A 27659-nucleotide genomic window follows, 5' to 3' on the forward strand; every position below is an offset into this window, starting at 1 on the left:
TTGTTAAACTTTAAGCAAATGATATGGATACTTCTTCCACAGCTGTAAATTATAGGAATGAGATTTGTGGTAATTCTGTAACTCCACTGTAAACTTTAGTTACACTTGGAAAGGTATTATAAGACTGTTAAAGCAGATACATTATACAAGAGAAACATGTGACTGTCATAACTGGAATTTACCATCACACCTAATTTTTAAAAACTTCTCAGTATTTTAAGTGTACTGTCTTGCTGTTCTTGGTTATTCTATTTTTTTATTCTTATTTTTTATCACTTAGTCAAATATCTTGTCTCTAAATATACATTTAAAACCATGATTAAAACATGACTGATTAGGCAGACAGATTAACACAATTCAATTAGTATGGCCTTCGGTCAGTGATATGACACGGTACATGGTACTCATGAGTCTGCATTCAGAAACACTTTAAAGTACTTTGATATGAAAAACTGTGAGAATCAAAATCTTACAACCCAGTACAAGTGTAATAATCACAAACAACCACAATATAGGATACATTTCACATACTTTACTTCTCCTTAAAACAATTACAGCATGACATGAAGGACTGATTTTTATTTTGTGAATTAGGTTTGATCCACAGCACATAGAAGACTGATGATCAAAATAAATACCTGACCCCATACTAAGTAGGAAAAGAAAAGAAAAGTCAGTTTATCATCTCTGTTTTCATTTTCTTTTCGTACATGTTTTCACAGGTGGAGGAAAGTTGAACTGCCAAATCCTGGCGCATTTCAGTTGGATGTTGGTGGCGAACAGTTCAATGATGTCTGAGCTGCAGGGTGAAGATGACAGGCTTCCAAGTGGCCTGGCAAGCAGGTGGACAACAGTGCAAGGTACGGCTGCAGCAGCTCTTATTCATTAGTTAAGTCTTTGTGTAAAAAAAATACCAAGACCTGGCAGCAGAAAACAAAAAGACATTATGTTAGAGTAGAAATATGGTTTTGCTGTAACAGGTAAATCAAAAATCAAGGCTTGAAGGAAAGTTTGAGTTTCAGTGATATGGTTAGGAGGAAGAGCATTTCACTTGTACGCACATATTTGTGCATTTGCTCATAATTGGTTCATATATTATACCCTGAAAGCACTACACACATCTCACTCTCACTCAACATCCAAGACGTCCACCACTGTTCATGACCTTCTACAAAGATTTGTGAGTGAAACCAAAATGCTAAACATTTCCAGTGGTCGAAGGATTTTCAGGCATTTCTTTTGTATTAGAAGCTGCTACATACATTATAGCCTTAAAATAGACCACTGTCCTGGATTCTGGTCTCCTGACACTTCTAAACTGCCTGACTTATTGTCTCTGAATTTCTCTGTTTATCATTTCCACTGTCCTCACAGTCTTCTAGTCCCTGTTGATGAGAAGTGCCCACTTAAGTATCTTGACACCATCATTATGATTCATTAAAAAAAAAAAAGCTATTAGCTAGGTAGTGACACTTTTCTTTTTTTTGTTCAATGTAGCACACAATGTAGCATAATGAGCTTCTAGAAATGTTCACTGCAGGTCTGTACGCTGAGATCAGTCAGTGTTCACAACCAACCAGTTAAAGGCCTAACCTAAATAAAGGCCAAAGGACCATCTGACAGATGCCTTCTTTTGTTCATGTGTTACATTCCCTAGTTGCAATTACCATGTGGTCATTGTTACAGTAAACACACTTAAATGTATGTTAGAGAAATTAAAATTGCTCTAGTTATTTTACCACTTCGGACATTAGCAATATTACAAGGCTTTTCTTCACCACAAAATACAAAGAGAACGCTTAAGATAATGACTTTCTTTGACTCTCGGCTTATTAAACAAAGGAAATGCGTCCCCGACTGCCCTGACACAGAAGTGCCATTTCAAAGTTGTTTCAGAATAAAGTACTTTTGATGAACTACTGTTCATCAAAACAAAGAAATATGTCACAATGCAGCAACACGGCTGTGATGTGTTCATTAGTTTTTGCACAATAATGTAATTCTATGAGATCAAGGCACAAGGTAAGAGTATGACCACTCAGACAATACTTGTCAAAAGGATAACTGCTGAAACAGGCAGCAAATCTCCACATTCAGGTTCTTGTTTCTGGCTTAAAAAAATAAAAAGATTGTACTTCAACAATCCTTATTCATCAAGTGCTATCCCACCTTCCCTACTTTTACTGAATGTCTGCAGACCCTTACCTGAGTGCCATTACTCGTCCTTCTTGAATTTGCCGTTGATGTACGGAACATAATCCAAAATAATTCGCCAGTCTGTGAAATGAACCAGAGCTACGCCTCCAGCTGTGCCCCATACAGCCAGTGTTGGGATCCTGTGGAGTAGACAGCATTGCAAAAATTTGGAAAATTATTGTTTGCACAATAAATATCAAACACACTAAAACCAAACGTTAAGTGTTGTGCCTATCAACTAGTACAAGAGAAAAGTGTAGAAACAATTTGAGGAATGCATTACAAAAACCAACATTAATCATGACAGTCGATTACATATAGTCGAATAAATCAGCAATTAAAGTAATTAAAGCCTTTCAAATACAGTGTGAGGAAATTATTAGTTATTTTCCATTTCACATCATCACATCAGGCTGCTACGTTACAATTTTGTTACACGATCAGGGGAAAAGTATCACCCATTGAGGAAACGGTAACGCTTACTTTGTTTACAACTTAAAATGGTCATTTTAATCATTCTTAGCCCGAGTTTAGCTGCCAGAAAGCTAAAGTAAGCTTGTCCCCACAGCGATGACCTCGGCTAGGCTAACAGCTAATGTTAGCCAAGGACACACCGAGATTCTGTCAACCCAAAGTCTGACTTATTAACGCTGTTACGAAGAAAACGATATGAAAACACATCTTACCATGATTTGGCAATGGACACATATTTCTGACCTATCACTTTAGTTATCATTTTGGCTGAAATGTGTCCTCCCGACGCCAGACACACTGCTGTAAAATCGTAAAAGAACTTCCGACTTTCGTTAACCGAGTACACGTACTGCGCATGACCACAGAGTACTTCCGCTTATTCGAAAAATAAAAGTCCCTTACAACAATAAAAGCTGGAGAAAACAAAGCAGCAACTCATACCTTTATAGCCAAAATAAGGAGGTCCTGTCCCATCGAGGGGATACTGTGTAAAAAAGCATGTTTATACACATTTAATGATTCACTATTTACTCAAATAAACAATTACTAATTTACACACAGCAAACTGCCCCCTAGCGGACAAACCAATCTATGGTAAGTTATTGCTGCCAGTCCAAGAAATCCTCTTCGCCTGCTTGAGACTAAAATATTAAGTAGATCAGTTATATCCTGGTTCACTTAACTTGCATTGCAGAAAAGAAAACACAATTAAGGTTTTTTTTATTTGTGGAAAAAGTCACTGGAAAAAGGTGCAAATTGTTATTAAAAATGGCACATTTATTGCTACATTACTGTTAAAGACACAACAGTTCTCAGTATCTACTTTATATATAAAAAATAAGAAACTGGAGGCACTTTGAGGACATAGCCTACATAGATGTTGTCCCCAAACATGAGTGAAGACAGAGATCTGTAGCAGGTAACCTGTTGTAGAGGACAAAAGGGGTTTTTGTTAGCAAAGAATATTAGGTGCATGTTTGATACTTGGATACTGTAGACATACATATCTTTCATGTAAAGAAATAAAGAGCACAAGTCTTCAGTAGCGATTTTCCATATCACAACACCACCACGTTTTCCTGCTGAAAGGCAAGAGTAACTGACAAAGAAAATAATGTTTGGGACTAGTCCATGGGGCAAGATGTGAAGAAATGACAGGCAGAGGTAAACCAAATACTGTTTCATATCAGTATCAGCTTACAATGATAAAGCTGATAAGGACATATCATACAGCTGTACATACATATCAATGCACATGCCAGTCAAGGACAAAATTATATTCAACAGAATCAGTACATAAAGGATGAGAAATTTTAATTACAGTTTTTCAGTGTCAAAGTTGTAGACCAAGTTATTAGTCAGCTTACATCTAATGACAGACACCGAAGGAGTCAGTGTCGATAAGTGTAATTCTTCATTTAGATGTTCTGAGACACTGTCAGATGTTATTGAAGTATATATGTTTTTATACATCTGTATTATAAAAAAGGTACAACCTATAAATCCTTAAATGCAACATCATCCACCATGTAGCAGAGAAGTATTCAGGCACTGGTGAGTAACCATTATCAAAACTCCCAAAGTCAGGAAAATGACTAAGGCCACCCTTTTTGATTCATTTTATGCTTCATATCATAATGAAACACTGAATTATGTTGCAGATTGTGCAGACCGTCCCTTCTGCCCCTTCCTCAAACTAAGCAACTAGCTCATCACAGAGCTGGACATCAGGGAGAGGAGAGGAGGGTGTGCTGAAGAAAAAATATTGTTTTTCTTTCAAAGAAAAAAAAAAAATGTTGCAAACACGAGAACAATTCAATTACAACTGGCCTGACAGGTTTGTGTTCAAACAGGCATTTAAAAAAACAACAATATCACAACATGTGATGTTACAGCCAGATCATTTCGTCATTTCTAACATTTCTAAGCACCTGGCACAAAAGAAAACACCTCACTTTGTTCCTGGAATCTAAATTGAGAGTTGCCTTACATTTAATCAATGTAAACAAAAAAGAAAGAGCATTCCAAATGATAAAAACAAAACTCACAACTATCTTACAAAGTAAAAAATAAACTAAAAAAAACAACATTAAATCAGTTCTACAAAAGGAAGATCCTTACAACAGGCTTTGCAATTGTTCAAAAGGGAAGAAAATAAACAAAACCCCAAATGCTCGACACAGAGCAAACGACCGGATCAAGTCAGTCAGTGGCGAAGGTGGCAGGAACACTTGCGACTCCTTCAATACTCAATTATTTCTGTCTTCTAGCAAAATGTTATTTACCACAATAAAAACTGCTCTGACAATTACTTAAAGTAAGTTCACCATGTTGTAACAGTGTCTTTATGTATGATTTGATGTGGACAGGCTGATGTGACCCTGGCTCTCTTATAGTCAGACGGTTCACACTGACCACATGGCTAAGAGACTGACTTCATGATGGTTTAACATGTGATGATGACACCTGTATGCTCGAGTCCAATGGCAGCCTCACAGAGGGATGGTTGGGATGTCCATGTGCACATTTGATTCAATATCATCACTATGGATCCCGCAATTGTAAAGAGTCTTTGTGTTTGTGTCGGTGGTGAGTCTCTTTCTCTGGCAGTCTTTCCATTCCACTTGCATGGCAGTGACAATAACACATGTACAGGACTTAAAGAGATAAGAACCAGGGATCCATGGTTAAAAAAAAAAAAAAAAAAAATCCCACCATATGTGAGTCACTGACTGTGGCACCTTTTCAGCCAAAGCAAGAAATAAAAAAAAGAATACAGCCAGAATTACCAGCATATCAAAACGAGGACTCAGCTCTCTGATTGCCCAGTCAGTGGCTGGATGTCTTCAAACATACCTCTGTATTTCAGCCATCGCATTCGAGGATAACAATGATGTCTATTTTCTTTTATATCTTAACCAAACACTATGCGTTAGGCCTGTTTCAGGCACATTTTTGTTCAGTCATAATATATAAGCTCAGGTGTCCGTCTTTGCTTCTGCAGAATGTAAGACCTCTTCTTTTCAGATGGGAATGCCAATAATTATCCGACGATACAAATCCTAACTCTGCTCATGTGAGCAATTGATCCAAAAGTTTCATTTGATCCGAACAAGTTTTGCTCCCAACATGTAAAACAATGTTTTTTTTCCGAAATGTCTTACAAAAACATGATCACAAGAATGTCCTTATGTCCAATTTCCACTGTCTCCAAACCAGAGTCCACAGTTCAAAGTATTGTCATGTAAAGAGTAATAAATCTTTTTTCTCTCTGTATGACTGTGCTTCTTTGTCAGGAATGTGGCCACCTGCTTTGTCAGTAATGAGGTGTGTGTTTTCGTGTGTGTGTGTGTGTGTGTGTGTGTGTGTGTGTGCTTTCCATAAGTTGATGAACACACACTGAGATGCATGACAACGATGGATTAAGGCCACGTGTTCTAAGGGCTGTACAATCAACTGGAAGAGAAAGAGAAAGAAGAAAGAAATTAATATATTTCCACAACACACACTTAAAATAAGCAGTGAAATATGTATTGTTCATTGTATTATCTTGTAGACATGACAAATCCCACTACAGACATTCTGAAGACTGACCTGAGAATTACATATGGCTAACAGGGTTGTGTCCATCTCCTCCTAAACCAGGATGACCCCCACCAAGCTGCATCTGGGGGTCCACACTTGACACCTTCTCCTCCTCTCTCCTCTTGAGGCAGGCAGCCTTTGGGTTCAAATTACGCTCTTTGAAAAAAAAAAAGACATAAATACTGATTTAAAACACTTGCAAGGAAAAATTAGTTTATCTCATGTTTTTCTAACAAAATTCGTTCAGAAATTAAAGCAGAGTTTTGAACACACAAAAGAGCAAAAATAGACAGAGGGAAACAGAAAAGAGGGAAATGCAAGACAGGAAAATGAAAAGTAGGATGAGAAGTGCAGGATTTTGGCAGAACAGCAGGGACATACTTCCTCCAATATTTCCCCTTTCTCCTCCTTTCTTCATTTTTCAATGCGATACAGGCAAATAGCAAAGAGAAAGTCAAAATAGATGTTACTCAGTAGGTGAGAAAACCTTTACGAAGAAATTTCCTTTCAGGTGAATGACTGGCAGCTGCTGTCCAGTTATGGTAGGTGATAGTTGGCTGTCTAGGTGGATCAGGCCTTCCTGTATTGGCTGACCTACCTCGCACCTGCTTCTCCAGGCCCAGGATGACCTGGACAGCCTGTTGCAGGATGACAAGCTTGGTCTGGGCCTTGTCGCTCTGCAGGTGGACCTGACACATCCTGCCCAGCTCTCTGAAGGCTTCGTTAATGTCGCGAACACGCACCCTCTCCCTAGCGTTGTTAGCTAGGCGGCGGTCACGCTCCCTCTGCTCCTTCTCCTCGGCAGTTAGGTTCTCATCAGTCACCGAGACAACACTGCTGCCGGGAGGAAAAGGGAGGGGGGGGGGGTTGGAGGGGCTGGTTAACAAACCCAAATCACAACCCTTGCTGGACCTGGCCTAGACGTTTTCACTCAGACAGAAGTTATGCTGGTTTAAACCTTCAGAATAATAATGTGTTTAAGTGTTTGCCCTCCTCAGAATGATTCTGTTATTGGGAAATATTTTATCTGTTACATGTGTCTAAGTATGACGCTAACTTCAAGCTCTCAGCCCGAAATGAGACAAGTGAGCTTGCTGAAGAACATCCCAGTGGAGTGGGGCTGTATTGCAGGAGAATAAACGTACGGGTGAAAAGTGTTGGGGGTTGAGCAAGATCGATGCTAAACAATTTCAAGCCAACACCAGATATGCTGGAGATCAAGATACAACAGCCGCCCAGAGTGATGAGATCTATTAAATCTGTGCTCAGGTCTAACCAACCAACACAAGATTTATTTATCTTTTTTCCTTTTTTGGTCTTTGGGGTCCAGGATGGAAGTTGAAGGGATAAGGTGACTGTCCAGCAGAATGAGAGAAGTGGGAAGGAGAGAGAAAGGGAGAGAGAGGAAGAAGCACCCTCTGCCAAGTGCAGCACATAGAAAGAGCCACAGAGATAAAGCCAAGGGGAGAGACTGAAGGCATCGTGTTAAATACATCAGCAGTAGGAGATGTATTTATCTGAATGGGAGGAAGAGAGCGTCACTGTTGCCATCTGTAAAAGGAAAATGACAGGGGGACAGGGGAGTGGATGAAGAAATGTAAAGGTTTGTGTCAAAACTTAAAGGGTAAATGCTTGAAAGGCTGGGACAGGTAGCACAGAGAGACTGCAACAAAGCTGAAGACAGGTTAATGCACATGACGACAGACAGCCCTGCTTTCATGCAATAACGTATACTGTGGGTTGACGGTTAAAAAACAGGACATTGTGATGCCGAAATAACTTATTTGAAATGAAAATGACTTCATAGTTCAAGAAAAGCATAATGAGGCAGCAGTGGAAAAAGCAAATGAATAAACAAAAAGACGTTAATCCAGTCAAAGGGTGCGGCACACAGACATGTAAGCATTTTCACAGTGGAAACTGACAGCCAGTTGTAAGACAGGGCAACACATAGTGCATCAGAACAAACTGCAGTCCTGTATGTGTTACCAAGAGGACAAAAACCTTAGAAGATGAGCTGGAGAATGGGCATGTCTTAAAAACACACAGCTTCATTTCTTTATCTCATGTTGCTTTTTGATCTTTTTCAGGATGAACTGTAAAAAGTGTACTGCTTAAATTCTCTAGATTTAAGAAGGCAGAATTTGTCTGCCACTGTTAAGTAGAGTAAAATAAACTATGACAAATAATTTAAAAAAAGGAGGTTTTAAATGACAAGCACAACATGTCATGAAGTAGGAAATGAAGCCATGTGGAAGTTTTCATTTGTAAAGAGGTGCTTCCCCTCCTCTTCCTTCCTCCCTGGACACCCACTGACCTCGAACTTGCTGCTCCAGGTTGAGTATAACGTTAACGGCCTGTTGCAGTATGATCAATTTGGTCTGCGGTTTCTCATAGCTCAGATGGAGCTGACACATGCGGCCCAGCTCCTTAAAAGCTTCGTTGATGTCCCGCACGCGTAGCCGTTCGCGGGTGTTGTTTGCCAACCTCCGCACTTTCTCCCGCTCAGCCTTAATCTCCACTGGCAGATCTTCGTTGTCATCCTCATCATCCAGACTAGTGAAGAGCCAATGGCAGATGAGGAGGGAAGGAAACAACAGTTTGGGTACAGTTCACTGAAAATTACTTCAAAATTTTTGGTGGTGGCATTAACTTTTCCTAATAATGTCAACACTTCATCAAGAGTATCCAGAGTAACTTAATCACAATTGCAAACACTGCTACAAAGGTGGGTCATTTTAGGGTTTGGACCTAGCACTGTGGCTCTTTGTGACCAAAGAGTATCAGAAACTAAAAGGTCTCAAAAAAAATCAAGACAACATATTCGAAAGAGAAAATGCATCACCAAAGAAGTGCAACAGTTAAACTGAAACTGTTGGACAAATAAAAACCTATAAAACACAGTAATTTCCAGTTGGAGCAGTGTTTGTGATTGTGATTTTATTACTTCCAAGTTTAAATCCTATTTCATGAACTTGTTAAAACTTCACAGTTTAAAGTCTATAAACCAGATTTTCCCCCAATCACTGGCTATGAATTTGTCTTTCATCTGTATTTTTGCTTATAGGATTAGGGCTTTTTTTTTCATCAAACTTTAACTGATGCAATAACATCTATGAAGATGTAAGATAAGGAAGAAAAAAAAAGGTGTTAGCCTTTTTGTTCATTTGCGTTTTCCCTTATGGGATCAGGTAATTTGGTTATGTAGTTTCCCCTTTAATTCTCTATTTTCAATTTTAAGAGTAAAAGACAGCTACACTCTAAATAGTGAAGTATCCTACTTAACACTTCTTAACAGCTCAATCTTTAAAAAAGCAGATTTAGAAATTTAATAAGTGCATGAATTGGAACACAACTTTGGAATTACGCTTGGTTACATGAGGCCTTTTGAACATGCAGTACTGATTTACTGTGTGACGATATGTGTAAGCTAATTATTTAAAACATTTATTTGGGCTTTTCAAATACTTAAAGAAATGAGATACGCCTGAGGGGAGGTGGAACAGCAGGAATCTGACTGGTTCTGTAAACATTTTTAAATCATGATAACTTCAATCAAAATTACATATCTAATGCTAAAGTGCCACTCTCTCTGTGACGTACAGCAACATGTGACCGTGAAGTTTTGGGTTTCTTCATTAAAGGCGATGGAATTTCTAATCGACATCAAAGGTGCGTGGCTGACGTGGCCGACGTCTTACTCAAGAATATATTTACAACAGATCAGTCTCTTAACATGCAAGAAAAACAAGGGCACAACTGCAGCCCTACAAGAATTAATGTCATTAAAAAAATAGTGCCCATTAGTCTATTGTTGAATTAAATAATGGACTAAGTAAGTACAAAAAGAATAATATTTAGAAAGTTTGAAAGATCATGTTCTTGCACATATTATACTAGAAAACTGAGGGGTTATAGGCCATGATATCTCCTGTATTAATAAGTATAAATTTTAAGTGGGAGGAAAAAAAAGACTTTAGACACCTTGTTCGAAGGCGGGCCTTTATGTCTTTTCTCTCATCCTCTGACTTGTCAGTAATGGAGCAGTTCTCATCATCCTCCTTGTCCTCTCGTTTGATATCTGGAGCACTGGAACGATTTAGGCTGCCGGGCAGGCCTGTGCACAGAGTTCAGAACCAACGGTAATGAGCACTGAAATTTAGTAAGACACTTACACGTGTTACCAATAAACGAAAAGTATTTCCCCACACTCTGAAATGAAAAATAAAGTCTCACCGGTAAAACCTTCAGGCTGAGAGCCTGGCTGGACAGATGTGGGGCCATGGTGACTATGCAAAAGTCCTCCACTAGAGGGCAGACCAACAGAGTCCTCACGGTGACTGGACACCTTAAAGAAAACAGTGAAACAAATTTTCAGTTACATTGTTCCAAGATTGTAATGTTGGTACAAGAACAACAAAATACTGACAACCCTCTCACACTGTGCCTACTTTAATTTAAAATATCTATAGCATCTTCATTCAGTCATTTGTGGACAGACCTCCTATGTTACTATTCATTTATCTCACCAGTCCAGGCAAGCGACTGGCCAATCCGAGTGCTGCACTGCTGAAGCCTGGAGGTAGCCCTAAGCCAGACCCGAGAAGACTGTGCATTTCAGCCAGACCTGGCCCTCCTTGCCCGCTGGCATGACGCTGAAGAACATTGATGGCTTCGTCCAGACGGTCCTCCATTTTATTCGCCTACAGAGAATGAAAAAAAATGAAAAAAGAATGGAAAAAAATGGACAATCAAAAAATAGAAGGGGATGCACGACTGTAGCATCTTGAACTAATCTCTGCAACATACTTGAACAATATTCTGCTGCATCTGTACGACAGAAAAGAAAAATAGAAGCATGGTGACGCACCATGGACTGAATTCCGCCCTCAAAGTTAGGTGATGGCGTGGCCTGGCCAGAGGACCGAGTCCACTGGGATGCAGAGCCTGGAGGAAAAAGAACATGATTACAAACTTTATTTTTACTGTATCAGTTGAGCTTATATTATCTAAACTGATACTAACATTTTAAACCAAAAGTAATACTCTACATTCAGCTGTTTATTTTAGTTGGTATCCATTTCTCTAAATGGATAACCTATTTTTACTTGAGACCTGAGTGCTGGGGTCAGTCACGGGGAAGCACTCCTGGAAATGGTCAGCTTTTTATGTCTTACTCACAACCACTACAAAGTAGATTAAAGAGTCAACTGGGGCTTTCTGTCCTTTCTTACTCATACTGGTAAAACAATGTATGATGTAAGTCCATTCTTGAATGTGTTGTAAGCCATTACTGTTTCTTAACAATATGCTGACTATTATGTGACATTATGAACATAAAATATTAAATCAAAGACACAGGAATTTTTTTTTTTTTTTTGCATTAAACTAAAGTGATGGGGATATGAAACAAATACCAAAGATGAAGATATAGTAGATAATATAATTTGTGATTTGTGTTTTGTGTTATATACTTTATATTTCCTTGTTTCTTATTTACCAGGTTCACTATCATCTTTTTTCCCTCCAATTTTGCACCAGCCACAGTATCTGATGTGTGAAGAGTGTGATGAACCCACTCATGGACTCAAAGACAAAATAGGGAAGTGACCCCACCCTCTTTTTATTTTCCCTTCCTCTCTCATAAGTTATATTTGGGTGGCAGGCGTGTTTGTGTTGAAAAGATCAAGTGAAGGTTAAGCAGTGGATGGGGGTACTCATACCAAGAGTTACACTTACATTATATACAGAGAAAAATACCATTGTCTGTGCTATCAATAAAAATACGGCTATAACACCAACCCAAGTACCCCTTGAATCTTGATAGGTGAGACATTTCTTACTACTAACTTACTACTAAATCAGACGACCAAAATGTGCAGACAGTCTTGCATGCCAAACTTATCTTCGTTCTATGTTTGTTCAGTGCCAGCACATGAAAAAGGTCTGAATGAACTGGCTGACACAAGTGGAAAAAAAAGAACCCAATACAATCTGGGTTATTTAAATTTTGTAAACCACTCTGAACTGTGCCAAGCCAAGACAGCAGTCGAACGTACGTATGTGTGAATATGAGTTACTGACAATTATGATATAGATACAGATCATAACGGAATTTGCACAAGAAAAAAAATAAAGGTCTCTACCAAAAAAAGACTTTTAACAGGTTTTACTTCCACTTTTAACCCAATAGACGGCGGAACACTCACTATGACTCATTTATTGTCAGAATGAAAACAATACATTTCAAGATTTTATCATTATCTTACACAACAGGAAAGACCCTGTGTTGAGCAATCAAAGCTACAAGAGCCAGCTGACCTTGAGGTCTCAGGAAAAAATGACTGCAGCTACTCACTCACCTGATACAGCCTGAGGAGAGCCAGAGGGAGTAGACGGGGACGGAGGGAAGGCGTTACTGTTTGGGTCTGAAGGATAGATCTGGATACAGAGGTTTTTGTTTTTAATCTAATTAACAGTGCACAGATTTATGTTTCTTATGCTACAGAAACAGATCATAGAACATTTAAAATTCTGAGTGAAATTTTTTGAGAAGGTTTGCTTATAAATATGTGTTTTTTAGTACTCACAGATGCCAGGGCCTTTCCAATTTCATCACCTGAACTCCCAGGTACTGCTCCCCGATGGGCTTGATAGGGAGATCACAAAGCATCTTTAATCAGAATCTATGCTCAATAACTCACATTACAATATCATGTGAAAACATTTAGAGCACCCTTTTCAAAGAGCAAGGGTTTACCCATAATGGTGTCAGTTCCAGCGATGGGAGGTGTGTGGCTGGCAACTCCGAAGCTGCTGGAGCCGGAGTGGAAGCCAGCGGGATGAACCCCGTTCACCTCTTTGCCATGCAGGGGGTAGTTTTGTGGAGAGAGGGGCAGTGGCTGCCGTTTCTTGGAAACAAAAACACCCGAAGATGTGAATTCACAACCAGACAGAAGCCCTCAATGATGCATTAGTCAAAAAGTGTCAAAAACCTCATTATGTCTCCATAGAAAAACAAGTGCAAAGTGTGAGGGCAGAGCTCACCAGTCTGTCTTGGGGGTTGATGGCAGTGAAGGGACCATGCTGGCTCAGATGGGGGGAGTTGCCCACCATGGAAGAAAAACCAGGCTGAACCATCGACCCGGCAGAGCTCCATGGATCGGAGGGCGGGTGGAGGCCTTCTGTTCAGGTGGCATCCAGCAGAAGAGGGGGGAGCAAGAAGGGCGAGGGATAACCAGCCACAGGAGATGAAAAGACAATGAAGGCCACATATGAGACATGTCGCATTACTGTGATGACTTCATTCAACTGTGCACCATTCAGCACTCAGGCACCACAGGGTGCTCACTGGCACACAGCTACAGCGCCTACTGTAGGTTCATATGGACTTCCACAAGGATATTATGGGAAACTAATTTCACTACCACACTGGCTTCCACAAAGAAAAACTGTGTGCCATTTTTATCTCTGTCGGTGTGTGATACATGGAACCACATTTAACAAAAGTGTCTCTCAACACAACACAATGAACAACGGGAGGTTCTGAACGTAAATCTTGTATCAACTGACCTTGCATGTAGAATGCTGGTGGATAGACATTTCCTGCCTTGGAGGCTGGGTAGCCACCACTGTCCCTGTTGAAATCCTCTCCTGAGGCAGATACATAAACCTACAGAAAATACATAGAGAAAGAGAAACCCTTCAGCTCAGTGCTTTAAAACCTAGTCAAAAATCACAACATTACTATAACCAAGTTAAATTGTGCTGCTAACTATAAAACTCATAAGAAAGTTCCCTGGGAGTTTCCTTACTTTACCTAAGAAAAATGGTATCTGGACCTGTCAAAGTAATTATTTTAAAGATTTCAAAGTTTAAAAAAAGTACATGCATTAAATACCTGATTAAACACAGCTCTTAAAATTATGTGTTCCTTCCTAGGAATCTATTTTTTCTTTTTTACTATCTGGTTTTACTATTTAATTCAATAAACAGACTGCTGCAACATTTCTGTAGACTGGAGAACTGAGCATTAAGTGTTGAATGTGCAGTATCAGTGATTTTATTGGGTCTCTTTCAGTACGGCTTTTATGTACCATCCTGTTACATAAAAACATGCTGAGAATGGTTTACAGACACACAATTCACTCTTTCTGCCACAGTGAGATGTGACCATATAATGGGAGCTCCAGTTGGACTTGGTGAATGTTATAATGAGTATAAAGGCATCAATGTTCTGAACAACCATATCCTTCTCAATCAAGACTATTCTAGACAAAAATCAAGTATCAAACTGTGTCTGAAAAACTCAAATCCAAATGGACTGAAGTTTTCTTCTGTAATTTGATTAAACAGAGAGAAAAAGGAAGAGAGGAAAAAGAGGGGAGAGGAGAAGAGGGAATGGAGAGATGCACTCCTAATTACTGAACCATCTGCCGAATCCTGGATGGCAGCCAACTCCACTGGCAGCTGGGATAGAGGGATGGGGGAGGGAGAGAGAAAGGGGAGGGCTGTTGTTCGCGGTGGTGGTGGCGGCGGTGTTGGGGGGGCTGAGGGGGTACAGAGAAGAGGAGGAAATAGGGTGCCCAGATAGCGAGAGTGGGAGGGAAAAAATGAGGTGGAGTAAGAACCATCAAACCCCAGTATGAATTCCCTCCAGTGATCTAACGAGTATATTTGGCAGAGGCGAAGAAATGTGGCCATAAAGTAAAGGGCCTACAAATACAACACACTATAAATACATGCTGCAAATGAGTGACTGGGTGAATGAGTGGCTTTTTTCCCATTTTTTCCTTCTTTACACTAGTGGTGCCAATGCACAGCTGTAAGAGCTGGATGACCTGTGCTGCAGCTATTTCTACTGCTCTGCAAGCCAAGGAGAGGCTTACGATGCCAAATGGAATGTGAAAAGGGGCATAAAACATGAAAACACAAGCTCCTATGGAGAGACTGGAAGGGTTGAGATGTAGTTCAGGGCTACAGCATTTCTGGATGTTAGAACTCACCGAGGAGGGCAGGCCAGGGGGCACCTTCCTGATCTTTTTTGGCTGTGATTCTGAGGGGAGGGAGAGACGGAGTGAAATCACGTAAGCATACTTCCCGACACAAAGACCTTAATTTATTGCATAAGTGAACATACAGCCACCAGTGAAAGGATTGATTAAGTCAGGCCCCTTCATTCTAAAATCCTGCTGAAGCAATTTATCCATACGTATCAGTATTCTAGGCTATTATTCAATGAATTTCTTCATTGAGAACTCAGTGATTTCACTCTCTCTTACTAAGAAGAAGTGAGACTTCTCAGACACTTTTTTAAAACCTTGGCAGGAGAAGTGATGATACACACCAACTTAAATTTAAACTTAAATTTAGGAAACTTTTTCTGAAATGAAATCTGTTATAGCAGATTTCACTTATGACTGTGTTCAACAATGTGACTGAAACTGTGCTTTAGAGTCTTACCGATGGGGTCCTGTGAGGGTCTCCTGCGAGGATTGCTCCCCTCATATGAGGAATAAAACTGGGGATTGGACTTCAGGCCCGACGGAGAGAGGGAATCGGGACTGGGCATGGGTATTTCACTGGGCATAAAGCCGGACTAAAGATGGTGTAAAAGAAAGCACAGACTGATGCAGTATAACAGGTAAAGACAAATAATTACATTTGAATAAAGTAAATGAAAAAGAAAAGATACACAAGAAAAGAAAACTGACTGGGTAAGGCAACTTGTCAAAAAGGAGTATGAGGAGAGAAAGAATAATACTGTAGCAGAACACCTGCATTTCTAACTGGTTTACCTGTGCTGCAAATGTTGAGTATGGCCCTCGCTCAGCCTTCCCTGTTAGGAGAAAGGAATAGAGAATCGGGTCATGAATGTGAAAGTTGGGCTTTTACATCAATATTAAATTAAAATCTGACAATTCCCTTTTCTCCATGTGGGTGCCTCCCATCTGCTGTGTGAGTATATATGATGATGTGTGTATTTATGGCTGTGGACTGCAAAACAACAACAAATTGGCCCATTATAAATGGTTCAGGGGCAATTGTGCCCAACCTCTGTCCCCTCCCCTGACAGTTAAACAGAGGAGAGCTATAGGCCACCATAGTCCCAAGGGAGAGCCTTGTTTGTGCATGGGTGCCCTTTACACCCCCCACCCCCTCCCTCACTGAACACACAAACTGCGACACAAAAACAAACCCCTCCTCCACATCCTCCCTGATTACCCCGCTCCCTTCATCCATCGCCACCTAACCATAAATATGGTTTGCCCTGAAGTGCTACGTTACTGTCTAACCTGTGAACGGCTGCTCTCTCAAACAAGCCACGCATCATTTTAGTTCAGTAACACAGTCAATTTATATAAATGTGTGTATTTCAATCAGCATGCTCTCCCACCGTTAAGTCTTATTATTGGAAACACAGCCCCTGAATTTCCCTGGTTCTTTTAGAGTTTAAAGAAAGAGTTACAGCGTCTGTGTCTCGACAGCTTAGTTCAGTTTAAACCTTCTTACCAGCAATCCCTGATCCAAATATGGGGGCAGAAGCCAAACCTTCTTGTTCACTGTAAAGGCCTTCTTCTCCATAACCCTGAGGGAAAGACAACAGAGGCTTTAGGGATATAAAAATAACCTAATAAAAATAGATAATGTCCTTTATTAATACTCCTTTCACACCAAAACAACTATGTAAGAGAAGAAACTTGTGCATTCATGTGAATAGGCCAAAGATTATCCAGTTTCGATCTGAGTGTGTAGGAAGGTCTGAGACTGTTCTGTTATGTATGAACAGACTTATGTGCCTATTGGAACGGTTTTCATGTGCATTTTCAAGGTCTTCCGCTCGGCCGTGGTGGTTGCTGTATCGATAAAATGAAAATGAAACAAAGGGCCACAGAAACACAATTAATCAGCACGAACATGAAGCGTGTCACTCAAGCTTCCAGTCCACTGAGGAGATTCAAAAAATGACACCCGATGAAAACATCAGATCTTTGCAGAGCAGTGAGGACAAATTTTTAATTATGTCACCTCTGCGAGGGCGCAACATCAAATCTTTGTACCATCAAATCTTCTGTGATGGCTTGATGGTACCAGAGAGGAGAATTAACTCTCAGATTTCTTTGGGGCGACTAAAAAAGATTGTTTCTCAACTCTACTGCATCAGACCAGTAGATAGTCTGCACCTTTCACAATGTAAAAGTTCACCCTGATGTCCTTCCTTCCAGACAGCTGAGGAGAAATCAGTTTGATCTGGCCTTGTCAGTATCAGTGTTGAACTCAGAAGATCTGGTAATTTGAGCTATCTACTGGTAAGATGCTAACCTCTCTAAACTGATGGTAGATTTAATTTGGGCTGCTCCAATAACTGCAAACCTGTTTCACAGAAAAGAATCTGGACTTTCTGAGCTGAACAAGCAGACTCCCAATATCCAGTGAGATATATAAAGATTAATGAGAAAGACTGATGTTTGTGGTAAAGTTGGTTCATAGCACCCTCTGGAAAGACAGTCTTCATAACACCGTGTAATGTGTGATGCACCATTATTTTATTGTTCACTGCGCATATATTTATACTGTTGTTAGCAGATCATGTGTAAACTGTTTCCTTATGTGATTTATGCATCTCTATTTCTAGTCAGCTCCTAAAGTCACAGCCTGGTGAGTGAAACGAAGGGTGTGGACCAGGTGACAACTTGGTATTTCCATATGACCAGACTGTTGCTGTATCAGTGGCCAAATGCAGATTAAGCAAAGCGGTAGAAATTACACAAGCACCCATATTTTTGTTGTGTTTCACTCAAGCTCAGTACCACACGTACACAGTCAGGTTCAATGTAGTAAGTGAGGATAAACCGTACCCTTCCCTGGTTGAAAGGAGGACTGTTCTGCTCTCCTGGTCCCCAGGGACTGGACCCACTCCTCTCATCAATACCTGGAAGACAAAGATGAGGTTTATTAACCCCTAAAAGGCAGACACATTCCTGACAGGGATTTACGCTCTGACTTTGGAAAACTAACTTCAGAAAATGATGACCTGCTTTGATAGAGGTTTTTCAGGCTGCTCAAAGTAACCTCCACTGAAGAGCTTCACTTCAGAGCTCACACAGAGACAACACAGTGACAGCGCCGTCACATAACGTGGATATGAGCAGTAGGAAGTTTGAATAATTAACACCCAGTATGAAGCTCTCAGAATCATCCTCGACATTCTTCATTCTCTCACTCCACTCCTTTACATTTTCCATGGCAACAGTCATTCATCGCCCATCTCTTCTCTCACATTTGGCCTATACCTTCGCCTCAACACGGACGCGAGGTCTCAATCTTACATGGCTGACACACGTTATCCCTGGCCAGAGCACTACAGCTTTCAGGGAGGTAAATGTGTTTGAAAGGAGTGATTTTAAAGACTAGTGAAGCAGAAATTCCTGCCCGTCCCCTTTCTCTCTATCTCCTCTCGTAGTGCTACACAGCATCTCTAGGGGAAAGCTGAAGCTTAATTGTGTGGTGATTTGCATAATTGTGCATATTAATGAATCTCAGCTCTATGAATATTCATATTTTTGTTTTGTTGTCTAATTAAAAAGCGGAGAGGGGAGAGGGGAGTGGGGGGGTAGAGGCAGGCTAGAATCATGACAGGATCAGGAGTAGAACAGAATGATGGGTCCACAGCGCTGAGAGCTGCTAGATTGCCGTGACAACTGTGATCTACACAGACGAAACCAGCGGAATAAGAGATGAAGGAGACGATGTCTTGTCCCCTCTCCATGGCTGACTGTCACTCTCCACGTCAATCAAAGATGATAAAGAAAACGCGTCAACCGTTCGTTTCCGCTTTAAGTCATCAGCACCTCAGCTACCAGACAAGAGAAAGGCTCCAAAACAAAGTGTTTTCTGTCCTTCACTGCATTACACTTTTCTGGATTCCAAGTAGCATAACAAATTGTATATTTAAGGAGTCTAATTTATTTATTCTGTAATTACATTCAGAATTTAAATTGGCCGGTTACAGTGGCAGTGTTGTCTAATAGAATTTAAGTTTACAGATACATAGGTCTTCTGTTTTTGGTGCTACTGCAAGAAACTGGCCACATTTCACTGGCCACACACCTACATTATTACCATGTATCCAGAACCATGTAGCCTATCAGAACTGTCTAGCTAATTAGCGAGACATGAACATGTGGTATTTTTTCCCCTCGTTGGGAGCACTGATGTTTGTAAGGGACTAGAAAAAGAAAAAGTGAACTGGCACAATCCACTCCACAAACAGCACAGCATGTGCAGTGCTTATGTGCTGCGCAACCATCTTGTATTAGAGTGCCTTTCTCCGGGCAGGTGTTATGCATCAAATGGGAAACAAATTTCATAAAACCAATAGTGTGGAGAAACACCGGAAGGAATAGTATTATTGGACACATGTTCAAGATACATGGGAGAGTGGACAAATGATGAACTAAGGAGCGTTAAAGAATAATTTAAATCCACTCAAATGTTCATTCTGAATAACTGATCTGATGATGAGCAGGTAAACAACACTGAGTGGATATACACTACAGTGTTATAATGCAAGGTCGCATGCCACCATGCTACTGTTAGCAACTTTTAAAACCCCTTTGATGCCTTTATTTCACAAAAGGCCCAAGAAATTAATCTAGCTACAGGTGAGTTGCATCCAGTTGCTAGCAGAGAGGAGGAACTTTCAGTTGACCGCACAGCAGTTAGACTGAAACAGGTGGCTAACTGCAAAGTATTTGTATGTGTGTGTGTGTGTGTGTGTATGTGTAGCATGTATGTGAAAATAGAACAGTTGTCCTAGTCTAGAAAAATCTAGGCTTGCCTGGTTTTCTCCTCCAAATTCCAAGATGTAAGAACCTCTTTGTTTTCTTGAGCATTGCTCGTGTGATCCTTGTTGTGTCTTTTTAGGTGGCCATAGCCTGCTTGCAGAGTAAGTGCTTATTTCAGCCATCATTGTCTTCATATATATATATATATATATACACACACACACACACACACACACACACACACACACACACACACACACACACACACACACACACACACAAACACACACACACACACACACACAATGTGACCCTTTTTCAAGCATGAGCATAAGGCTTTTCTCAAAACTCGAGTTAGATATAATCATTTCCTCTTCCTCACTATCTCCAAGGGGGTTTTGTTTATTCTGACTATTTATGACTGACTATTATTTTTCTCCTTTTTTCCAGGAGAAAACCATGAGTAGTGCAGCACCCAGACAGACTACCAGGACTGGAAAGAGAAAAATGAAGAAAAGGGTGAGTAACATCAGACAAATTCTCTGGTGAACCCCAGTGCACTTCTCCTCCCAGCATGCAACGCCCCTCTAAGCATGGCTGGTCTATAATTACACAGGAAGAAATACTGGAAACAGACAGCCAGCCTGAGTCATAGGCCTCATGAGCAAAACTCTGGAACATACATTGACCAAACTTGCAGACATGTCTTCGTTTTTTTTTTACAGGAACACTGCCGCGGGCATCTATAACTATGTGTGCCGTTTTGTCTACACACCTTCTTCCTTCCCTTGGCAAAGTGAGTCACACAGACACAAAGCATGATGTCAGATCAAATCTCAAGAGAGTGAACACTGTTAATGAAATACTGAACAATGTACAATAACACAGGCCTGGTTGTTTTAACCTGTGAGTCACTGGAGAGTTCTCAAACACAACACAGTGTGCCCTAACCCACTAATACAGCTTCGACTACATTTGAGTGCCTTTGTTCTGACACTGTGTGAATTTACACACTTTACCAGAATTGTGTGTCAGGAATCAACAATTTAACCTGCAAATCTACTTTACCATCCTTTAGTTTCTGTGATTCACTAGCACATCTGGGTTTGACAATGTCATGCAAATTTGAAACTCCTCCCCTTCTGCATTTCAGCCCATACCACTGTTTAAAAATACATTTTAGGATTCTCGGTTTCCAGAGACCAAAAAATGAAAGTGCACTGAAAATTACTTTAACTGACTAGTGAAAGGGATTGAACAGGCACATAAGACCAGAGCAGAGATATTATCATCACTGAAAGCTCTAGCAGGGAGGGTCCCCATAGCCACACGTTAAACCTCCACATACCCCAAACCTTAACCATACTGGGGAAAAAAAAGGCATCTAACTGACTCTACAAGGAAAACATGTGGCAGCTGCTCCACAAAAAGCAGGAATACAGTTTGAAGTTAGATTCTTTGAAACTTATTATATGCTATCACAACTTTAAGTAAACAGAAAAACAGAGACAAATTTACATGAACAACTTTAAAACAAAGAGACATGACATGAATCACACACTCAGGTGACTTTTTCTCTGAAATGATTCAGCTTGTCACTCACACTCTGTGAGCTTAAAAGGTTGCTGTTAAAATTTGCTAGCTTGCTCCTTCACAAAGTAATGACAGTAACAATGAATTAAATGGTGATGTGTTTTCACAGGAGGGAGGAAAAGTATCAAAAAGTCCAACAGAAACTTTTTATTCCACTCCTGCATCATAATCTACTTCTCTCTCGCCAAATAGCTCTGCATGTTTCATCAGTCAATGTTTTGCCAAAAATTTGGAAAAATATAATATAATATAATAAAAATACACTGAAAGGAGAGGTGGATTGCTTTAAAGTGTTGAGTGATGCAAGGCTGCAGGAGATGTTTTGTAAGGACCTTGTTAAAAGTTTCTCCTGCCATAAAACCCACGTACTCAGGCAGATTATAGGTGGAGTATAATTTCAAGGAAAAGGGACAATGCCACAAAGAGCCGTTGATACCGAGCCGATTGATAACATCTGTGTGTCTCTTTTGTAAGCACACACCTTGCCTGGAAAAAAGAACATGGAAGTGGCCCTCAAATGAATAGAAGAAATAGAGCCCCCTCTTCTCCACCCTGCACTTTCCTGCACCCTCCCAACACTTGCCTTGTCTTTCATCTTAATTCAATATCTGATTCCATTTCTATTGCCAGCCGAAAAAGAGCCACTGCACTTCTACAGATACAAGGGTGACGGAGAAAGGTTTGTGTGGGGCAAGTGGACCAGACATTTTTAAAAGCTAACAATTTTTTTCTCTATGACAGCAATACAAAAGGGCTTAGAAACCCCACAAAATGAAAAACACAGGAAAGAAGTATGATCTTGAGTATTTATGGGGCTGTTTGTTTATACTAAGTTGCATGCATGTTTTAAAAGTGCCTGAAAGGGCTGGGATGCTAAAGTTTTGTGATGAGGATAGATAACAGCGCGAGGTGAAAATGAGTTATGTGAAAAGGAGAAGTAGGGTGCAAGATTACAGGACAAGGGAATACACTTTTCACTGAGAGGAGATTAATTGAGCTGTTCCCAACAACCCCCACCCCTCTGCCTTTGTCCTAAAGTGATTGAACGGCAACAGCTGAGAAGGTGAGGGAAGGGACACCTGCAAGGCGAAGATGAGGAAGTGTAGAGGAAATGACGCTTGATCTATATAACATAAAGTTAGCTGGCAATTTTTCCTGAGGTTCTTTCCAAGTGATCTACAATCTAAAATACAATTCATGAAAAGGTGAACAGGAACAAACTCAGACATTTCTTTATTTAACCTGACTTTTTTTAATAAAGTCAAGCATTTATTCTATTTAAATAGACAAGGAAAAGAAAAGCTTTTTTTTTTCTTTTGGTCTTACCTGAACTTCCAAACCCTGTCCTGCCGAGAGTAGTCGGCCGGTTCTTGCCATTTGAAACTGGAGGCTCAAACATCTGAAATGAGAGGAATGAAACTGTTAACAAACCAGTGCAAGTCCATCTAAGACTTTACTGAGTTCTATCCTCTTCACTTGGGGCAAAGGTTGCTTAGGTGGTATTCCAAATTATCCTATCCTATTTAACCAACAGCTACGATGGGCATGATTCAATCTACGCATTCCAGCTTTGACTGAGAGACTACGGGGAAAAAAAGTGGCTGATGTTCGCGGTGCAATCCTTCAAACCCTGACCAACTGACCCATTCATGGATGCCTTGATATTCATTCACGTTTCTGCTTTATCTGCTTGACAACATGACTTATTATGAAAGTTAAAGTAATTTGTCATTCTGTGAGCATAGAATGAACTGTATAGGATGCATTCTCCACAAATTCAGGCAATCTTCAGAGAGATCTTACCGCGCTAAAATCCAGCAAGTCGCTGAGCTCCTTGTCTGTTTCCACTGCAGCCATTCTCTGCTGCTGTTCACTTGGCCCTTTCAGTCTCAGCAAGCGACTACAAGCAGAGGTAAGGAGAATATGAGTATATTTCGCCCATTTGTAACTATTCTGACCAGCAGAGGTACACAGCAGTAGAGCTAAATAGTCCCAAAATCAAGTGTTTGTGTGGATACCTCAACTCAGATAATGTGACATCATTATGGGTATGACTATTGGTTGCTTTCTACAATTTCTAATGAAAACTAAAGGGGTGTGATATAGTCGAACAACCATTTATTGTTCATTCCACTCAGCTTGAACAGTCCACTAAGGGTCCAGGAAATTTGATCATATGCAGCACTTAAAAAAGCGAGTTTTATTTTTAATTTTCAAATGAGGTTTCACATTTATTACTCATGTTGCTTCCAATATTTCACCCACCAGCTAAACTGCTGAGATATAAGGATAACAACACTGGCACAGCCTCACAACAGCATCCGCATGGGGCAACCACACAAGCAATCAGACTTTGGTTTGAAACCAGTCAAGTTCAACATGTCTATAATATGACTACATTATCTAAACTGCTTTCACTAAAGCTGAAAATGAAGACTAACATTAAAATTACTACTCAGTCTGTAAGCACGCCATGGATGAAGCAGAACTGATTTGAGTTCAATGTGTCTTCTTTTTCACTTACAAACGGCTAGTTTGTGTAATATAGAGAAATTGGAGACTTGAGTAAAATTTAATCTTAACCAGTAAGAATGTTTAAAAATTATGAAAGCAATACCCAGATTGTTAAAAAAAAATCTTGATTTGTGACCACATAATTCCCAGACAATATATAAACCTACAAATATAAATCTAATATTGATATTTCACATCTCTGCTCACTAAATGATGATTCAAAAGCATTCAGGTTGCTCAACACGACTAAGAGAGGAGTCGATTAAACGACATGTTGGGAAGACCAACAGTGCACATAACCTACAGCCCCACTCAGTCACCTTTTTAGGGAGCGCAATGCTGGCTCAGATTACCTCTCCGTCAATAACTTAAGCATGAATTAATCACTAATGCCTATGTCATGAGACAGAATTTAAATTCAAGTAGCACATCCACGCCTGAGACTGTCAGAGAAATTATCAAGTAATGAGAGTTTCGTTGGTAGCCCACATCTAACATGGGTGACCATGGTTCAGCCACAGGCCACACTGCGCTTGTTGTTTGTCAGTCCCTGGGCTCAGGCTGCTCCCTCTACCTCACAAAGCAACCGGCTCTGACAGCTCTTTTGAATAACTTACAAAGTAATAACACAGCATGCTGGACCCTCAAATAGGCAAAACATTGTAAGACCAGCCTGTATAAAAGCAAATGCAGGTCGTGTGTATAAAACATCTAAATGAGCAGAATTTCTACATGTGGTGGACAAACCAGCAGACACACTTTCCAATACAAAGGCACTTCAATCAATACAAACTTGGGGAAATTACAACTTCATGGGTTTTGTTTGTGATAAAAGGTGTTGACGGAATTCAGAGTTTATTTGTGAGGCTGTAGCTAGTGGAGTCATCAAGCAAATATTTACGATAAAGTGCCTTTCAGTCAGTGTTGTTGAGGGTTTGCTACTCAATGATATGATGAAGCCCCTGTAACCTTCTGTAGGTTGCCATAAAAACTGTGGGTACAAAGTAATTAATTTACTAATTAATTTTCCAAACAATTTTGTAAGAATTTCTGGTGCAACAACTGCAGTTATGTAATGCCAAAACTAGAAAACACCAGAAAACTGTAAAAAGAAATATTTAATCAAAAACATTCCAACCTATGACCACAAAAATGACTATATATCTGAATCAACAACTTTGACAGTAACTTTGACTTAATTGCTACCACCGGACTCGGTATCATTTTCATGGCATGACTGGAAATTTGCTTTTAGTCTAAAATAATACACTAGAAACAAGAAAAGCTAATTAGTTTCGGACATCTGAGCCATTCATTGCAACTACAAAAAAAACTCCCACACTTTAAAGTGTAGCTTTTTTTTTTTTTTTTGGCAATATCGTACACACTTACAGGAGTGCTACTCTTGTAAATGTTGCAAGTAACCTTACTAATATGTTTGTGACCAAGTAAAACCATAACAAATACAAGACCAAAAACCAGCTATTAGTCTACACTGATAACTCAGAAAAATAAAATAACTGCATCCGATTCTGACTGCATGAAAAGATGCTACCACCAGATCAAGACTAATGGAAAAGCAATGTAAATCGTGTTACAGTGGCTGACAATAACACAGTTGAGGAGTAATGAGAAATGTGTTATCTAAGAAGAAGCCAAAATATTTTTACACTATATAATCTAGTAATTTCTGTCTCTGCTGAGCTGAGGTCAAAATGGGAGATAGGAGTTTAGCCCCTCCTAACAAATGGAAGTTACATAGGCTTGTCTTGAGCACCCCCACCTTTGGCCTGCCCATTTGGAGAAAAGTTTTAAAGCATTAATAGCCACACAACATCTTCGTACCTGGCATAAAATAAGAGACAGCTTGTCACCAAGAGACAGTATTTTCATGGACAATCGGTGGGTTAAAATTCTGCGGGACGTTTAAAAGGACATTAAAAACCTGTTGCCTGCCCTCACGTCGAGCAGGAGAATGAGACACTGATGAACACAAAGACTCGGGCCACCAAAGTTTGAATTGAGTGATCAAAACAACAAAATTACAAGCAACTGTCACAGGTTCTTTAGAGAAATGCATTTAAAACCGTGCAGGATGGAGAAAATAAGGCTTTAGCTGCATTCGTGTTGCTTTTTACAGTGGTGGGTTTGTTGTTGGTGAAGGTGGAGGTGGGTAAAAATAATACTGCTAAGTTCTACTTTTATCAGATTTTTACTATCGGTGCTCAATTTTGTGGCTTGAACTTATCATTAGTGACCTAGGCTGTAATAGCGAAACTCTTAAGATTTTGTTAACAGGTGGACGAGACTGCCATTTTAGCCACAACAAGGACTGTTATAAAACAAATCGACAACGTCTGCCTATGTTAACGTTTCACGGCTAACGTTCACGCATTTGTCTCTCGAAAAGCTACGTCTTGGTGCTTCAGACAGCTAAATCCCGGGGGGAGCTAACTCAGTCTGGTAATATGCTAATGTGCTGTAACATTATAGCCCATTGAAGTGAACAAAGAAGTCTTTTCCACCACACACAAGCGGCCAATACTCAGTAATAACACCGCAAGCTCGCTCAGGCCGAAGGGACGAAAATCCAAGACCCCGCTTTTCCCTACTGTGTCACTCAGCGCAACTTGAACGATGCGCTTAAAACTTGATTATTACTCCGGCAACAACGTGACAGACAACTTATGTTTGACATGCACACGCTCGCTATCAATATGTATATATCCACGCGTTTACCTGGATTCAGTAATGTGGCATCCAACGGGGAGAAATGAACGGCAGGAGTAGAGAGAAAAACAAAGTTAGGGATAGGATCCTTCCCCCGTGGTCCGGACTGTGGGCTTGATGAAGATGAGGGAAGGCAATATGAACCACTCCTCCGCCGCCTCGTCTCGTTGTTGTCTTCGTCACGAAACCGAAAACACGTCTCCAACACGAACCATAACTCTTGTGCTCCTCGTTTTCCTTTTGTTAGAGAAATTGTAACCATTTCATTTCCCAAGTAGACATTTTAACAACGTCCACATTGTCGGTTCCACTGGAATATCACTCCGCAGTACAGCCTACGGGAGGACATGGACGCTGAAACATCAGCGGTGTCCAATTTCAACTAAAACGAAGTAACCGGACGAATCAGGTTTCGACAGACTTTGGGTTGGTGCAGCGATTGTGTTAAATGTTTCAAAGCGTCACTATTATCTGCCTGCGGACGAGACACAAAATGATCGGAGTACCGATTCGCAGGGATCTATGTCGGGTGGCGGATGAGGACAGCGGAAAGCCCAACTGAGCAGACCAGTAGAAGATGGAATGATAATATCGGTGGGAGGACCAATTGGATACGGCGAACATTTGATTGGCAAGTGGGACGCCCAAATATGTTTCACCATCATCCTTTAGGGGAGTCTCGTTTTGCCTACGGGTTGCTTGCGTTTTAATTTTGTTCTCAAACAGTGCCTGAGCCACTAAAAATGTGTTTGTTTGTTTGTGTGTGTGTGTGTGTATGTG

The 27659-nt window shown here is 40.3% G+C and overlaps 2 protein-coding genes across 7 annotated transcripts; both read right to left on the bottom strand.

The window, feature by feature from the left end:
• Positions 1–517: 517 nt before the first annotated feature.
• Positions 518–3019, bottom strand: LOC121192560 (cytochrome b-c1 complex subunit 10). Its single transcript, XM_041054291.1, has 3 exons — positions 2883–3019; positions 2206–2336; positions 518–920 (listed from the first exon to the last, which is right to left on the bottom strand). The coding sequence occupies exons 1-2, from the start codon at positions 2930–2932 to the stop codon at positions 2216–2218; spliced, it is 171 nt and encodes a 56-aa protein (XP_040910225.1). The 5' UTR covers positions 2933–3019; the 3' UTR covers positions 518–920; positions 2206–2215.
• Positions 3020–5213: 2194 nt separating this feature from the next.
• On the bottom strand, positions 5214–27425 carry tcf3a (transcription factor 3a). Of its 6 annotated transcripts, none has more exons than XM_041054928.1 (20): positions 26889–27425; positions 23439–23535; positions 22962–23034; positions 18114–18187; positions 16768–16843; positions 16053–16093; positions 15718–15853; positions 15261–15310; positions 13828–13927; positions 13303–13439; positions 13016–13166; positions 12846–12904; positions 12618–12696; positions 11126–11202; positions 10785–10958; positions 10492–10603; positions 10240–10372; positions 6854–7089; positions 6265–6411; positions 5214–6132 (listed from the first exon to the last, which is right to left on the bottom strand). In XM_041054928.1, exons 2-19 carry the CDS (start codon positions 23490–23492, stop codon positions 6272–6274), a joined length of 1902 nt encoding a protein of 633 aa, XP_040910862.1. In that variant the 5' UTR covers positions 23493–23535; positions 26889–27425; the 3' UTR covers positions 5214–6132; positions 6265–6271. The 6 variants fall into 6 exon arrangements, with proteins under 6 accessions (XP_040910862.1, XP_040910861.1, XP_040910860.1 ...); XM_041054927.1 differs by having other exon boundaries at positions 6854–7092; XM_041054926.1 differs by lacking the exon at positions 6854–7089 and adding an exon at positions 8573–8811 and having other exon boundaries at positions 5214–6126.
• Positions 27426–27659: the final 234 nt, after the last annotated feature.

The sequence above is a fragment of the Toxotes jaculatrix genome, chromosome 14, assembly GCF_017976425.1.
Source record: "Toxotes jaculatrix isolate fToxJac2 chromosome 14, fToxJac2.pri, whole genome shotgun sequence".
Taxonomy (NCBI): Eukaryota; Metazoa; Chordata; class Actinopteri; family Toxotidae; genus Toxotes; species Toxotes jaculatrix.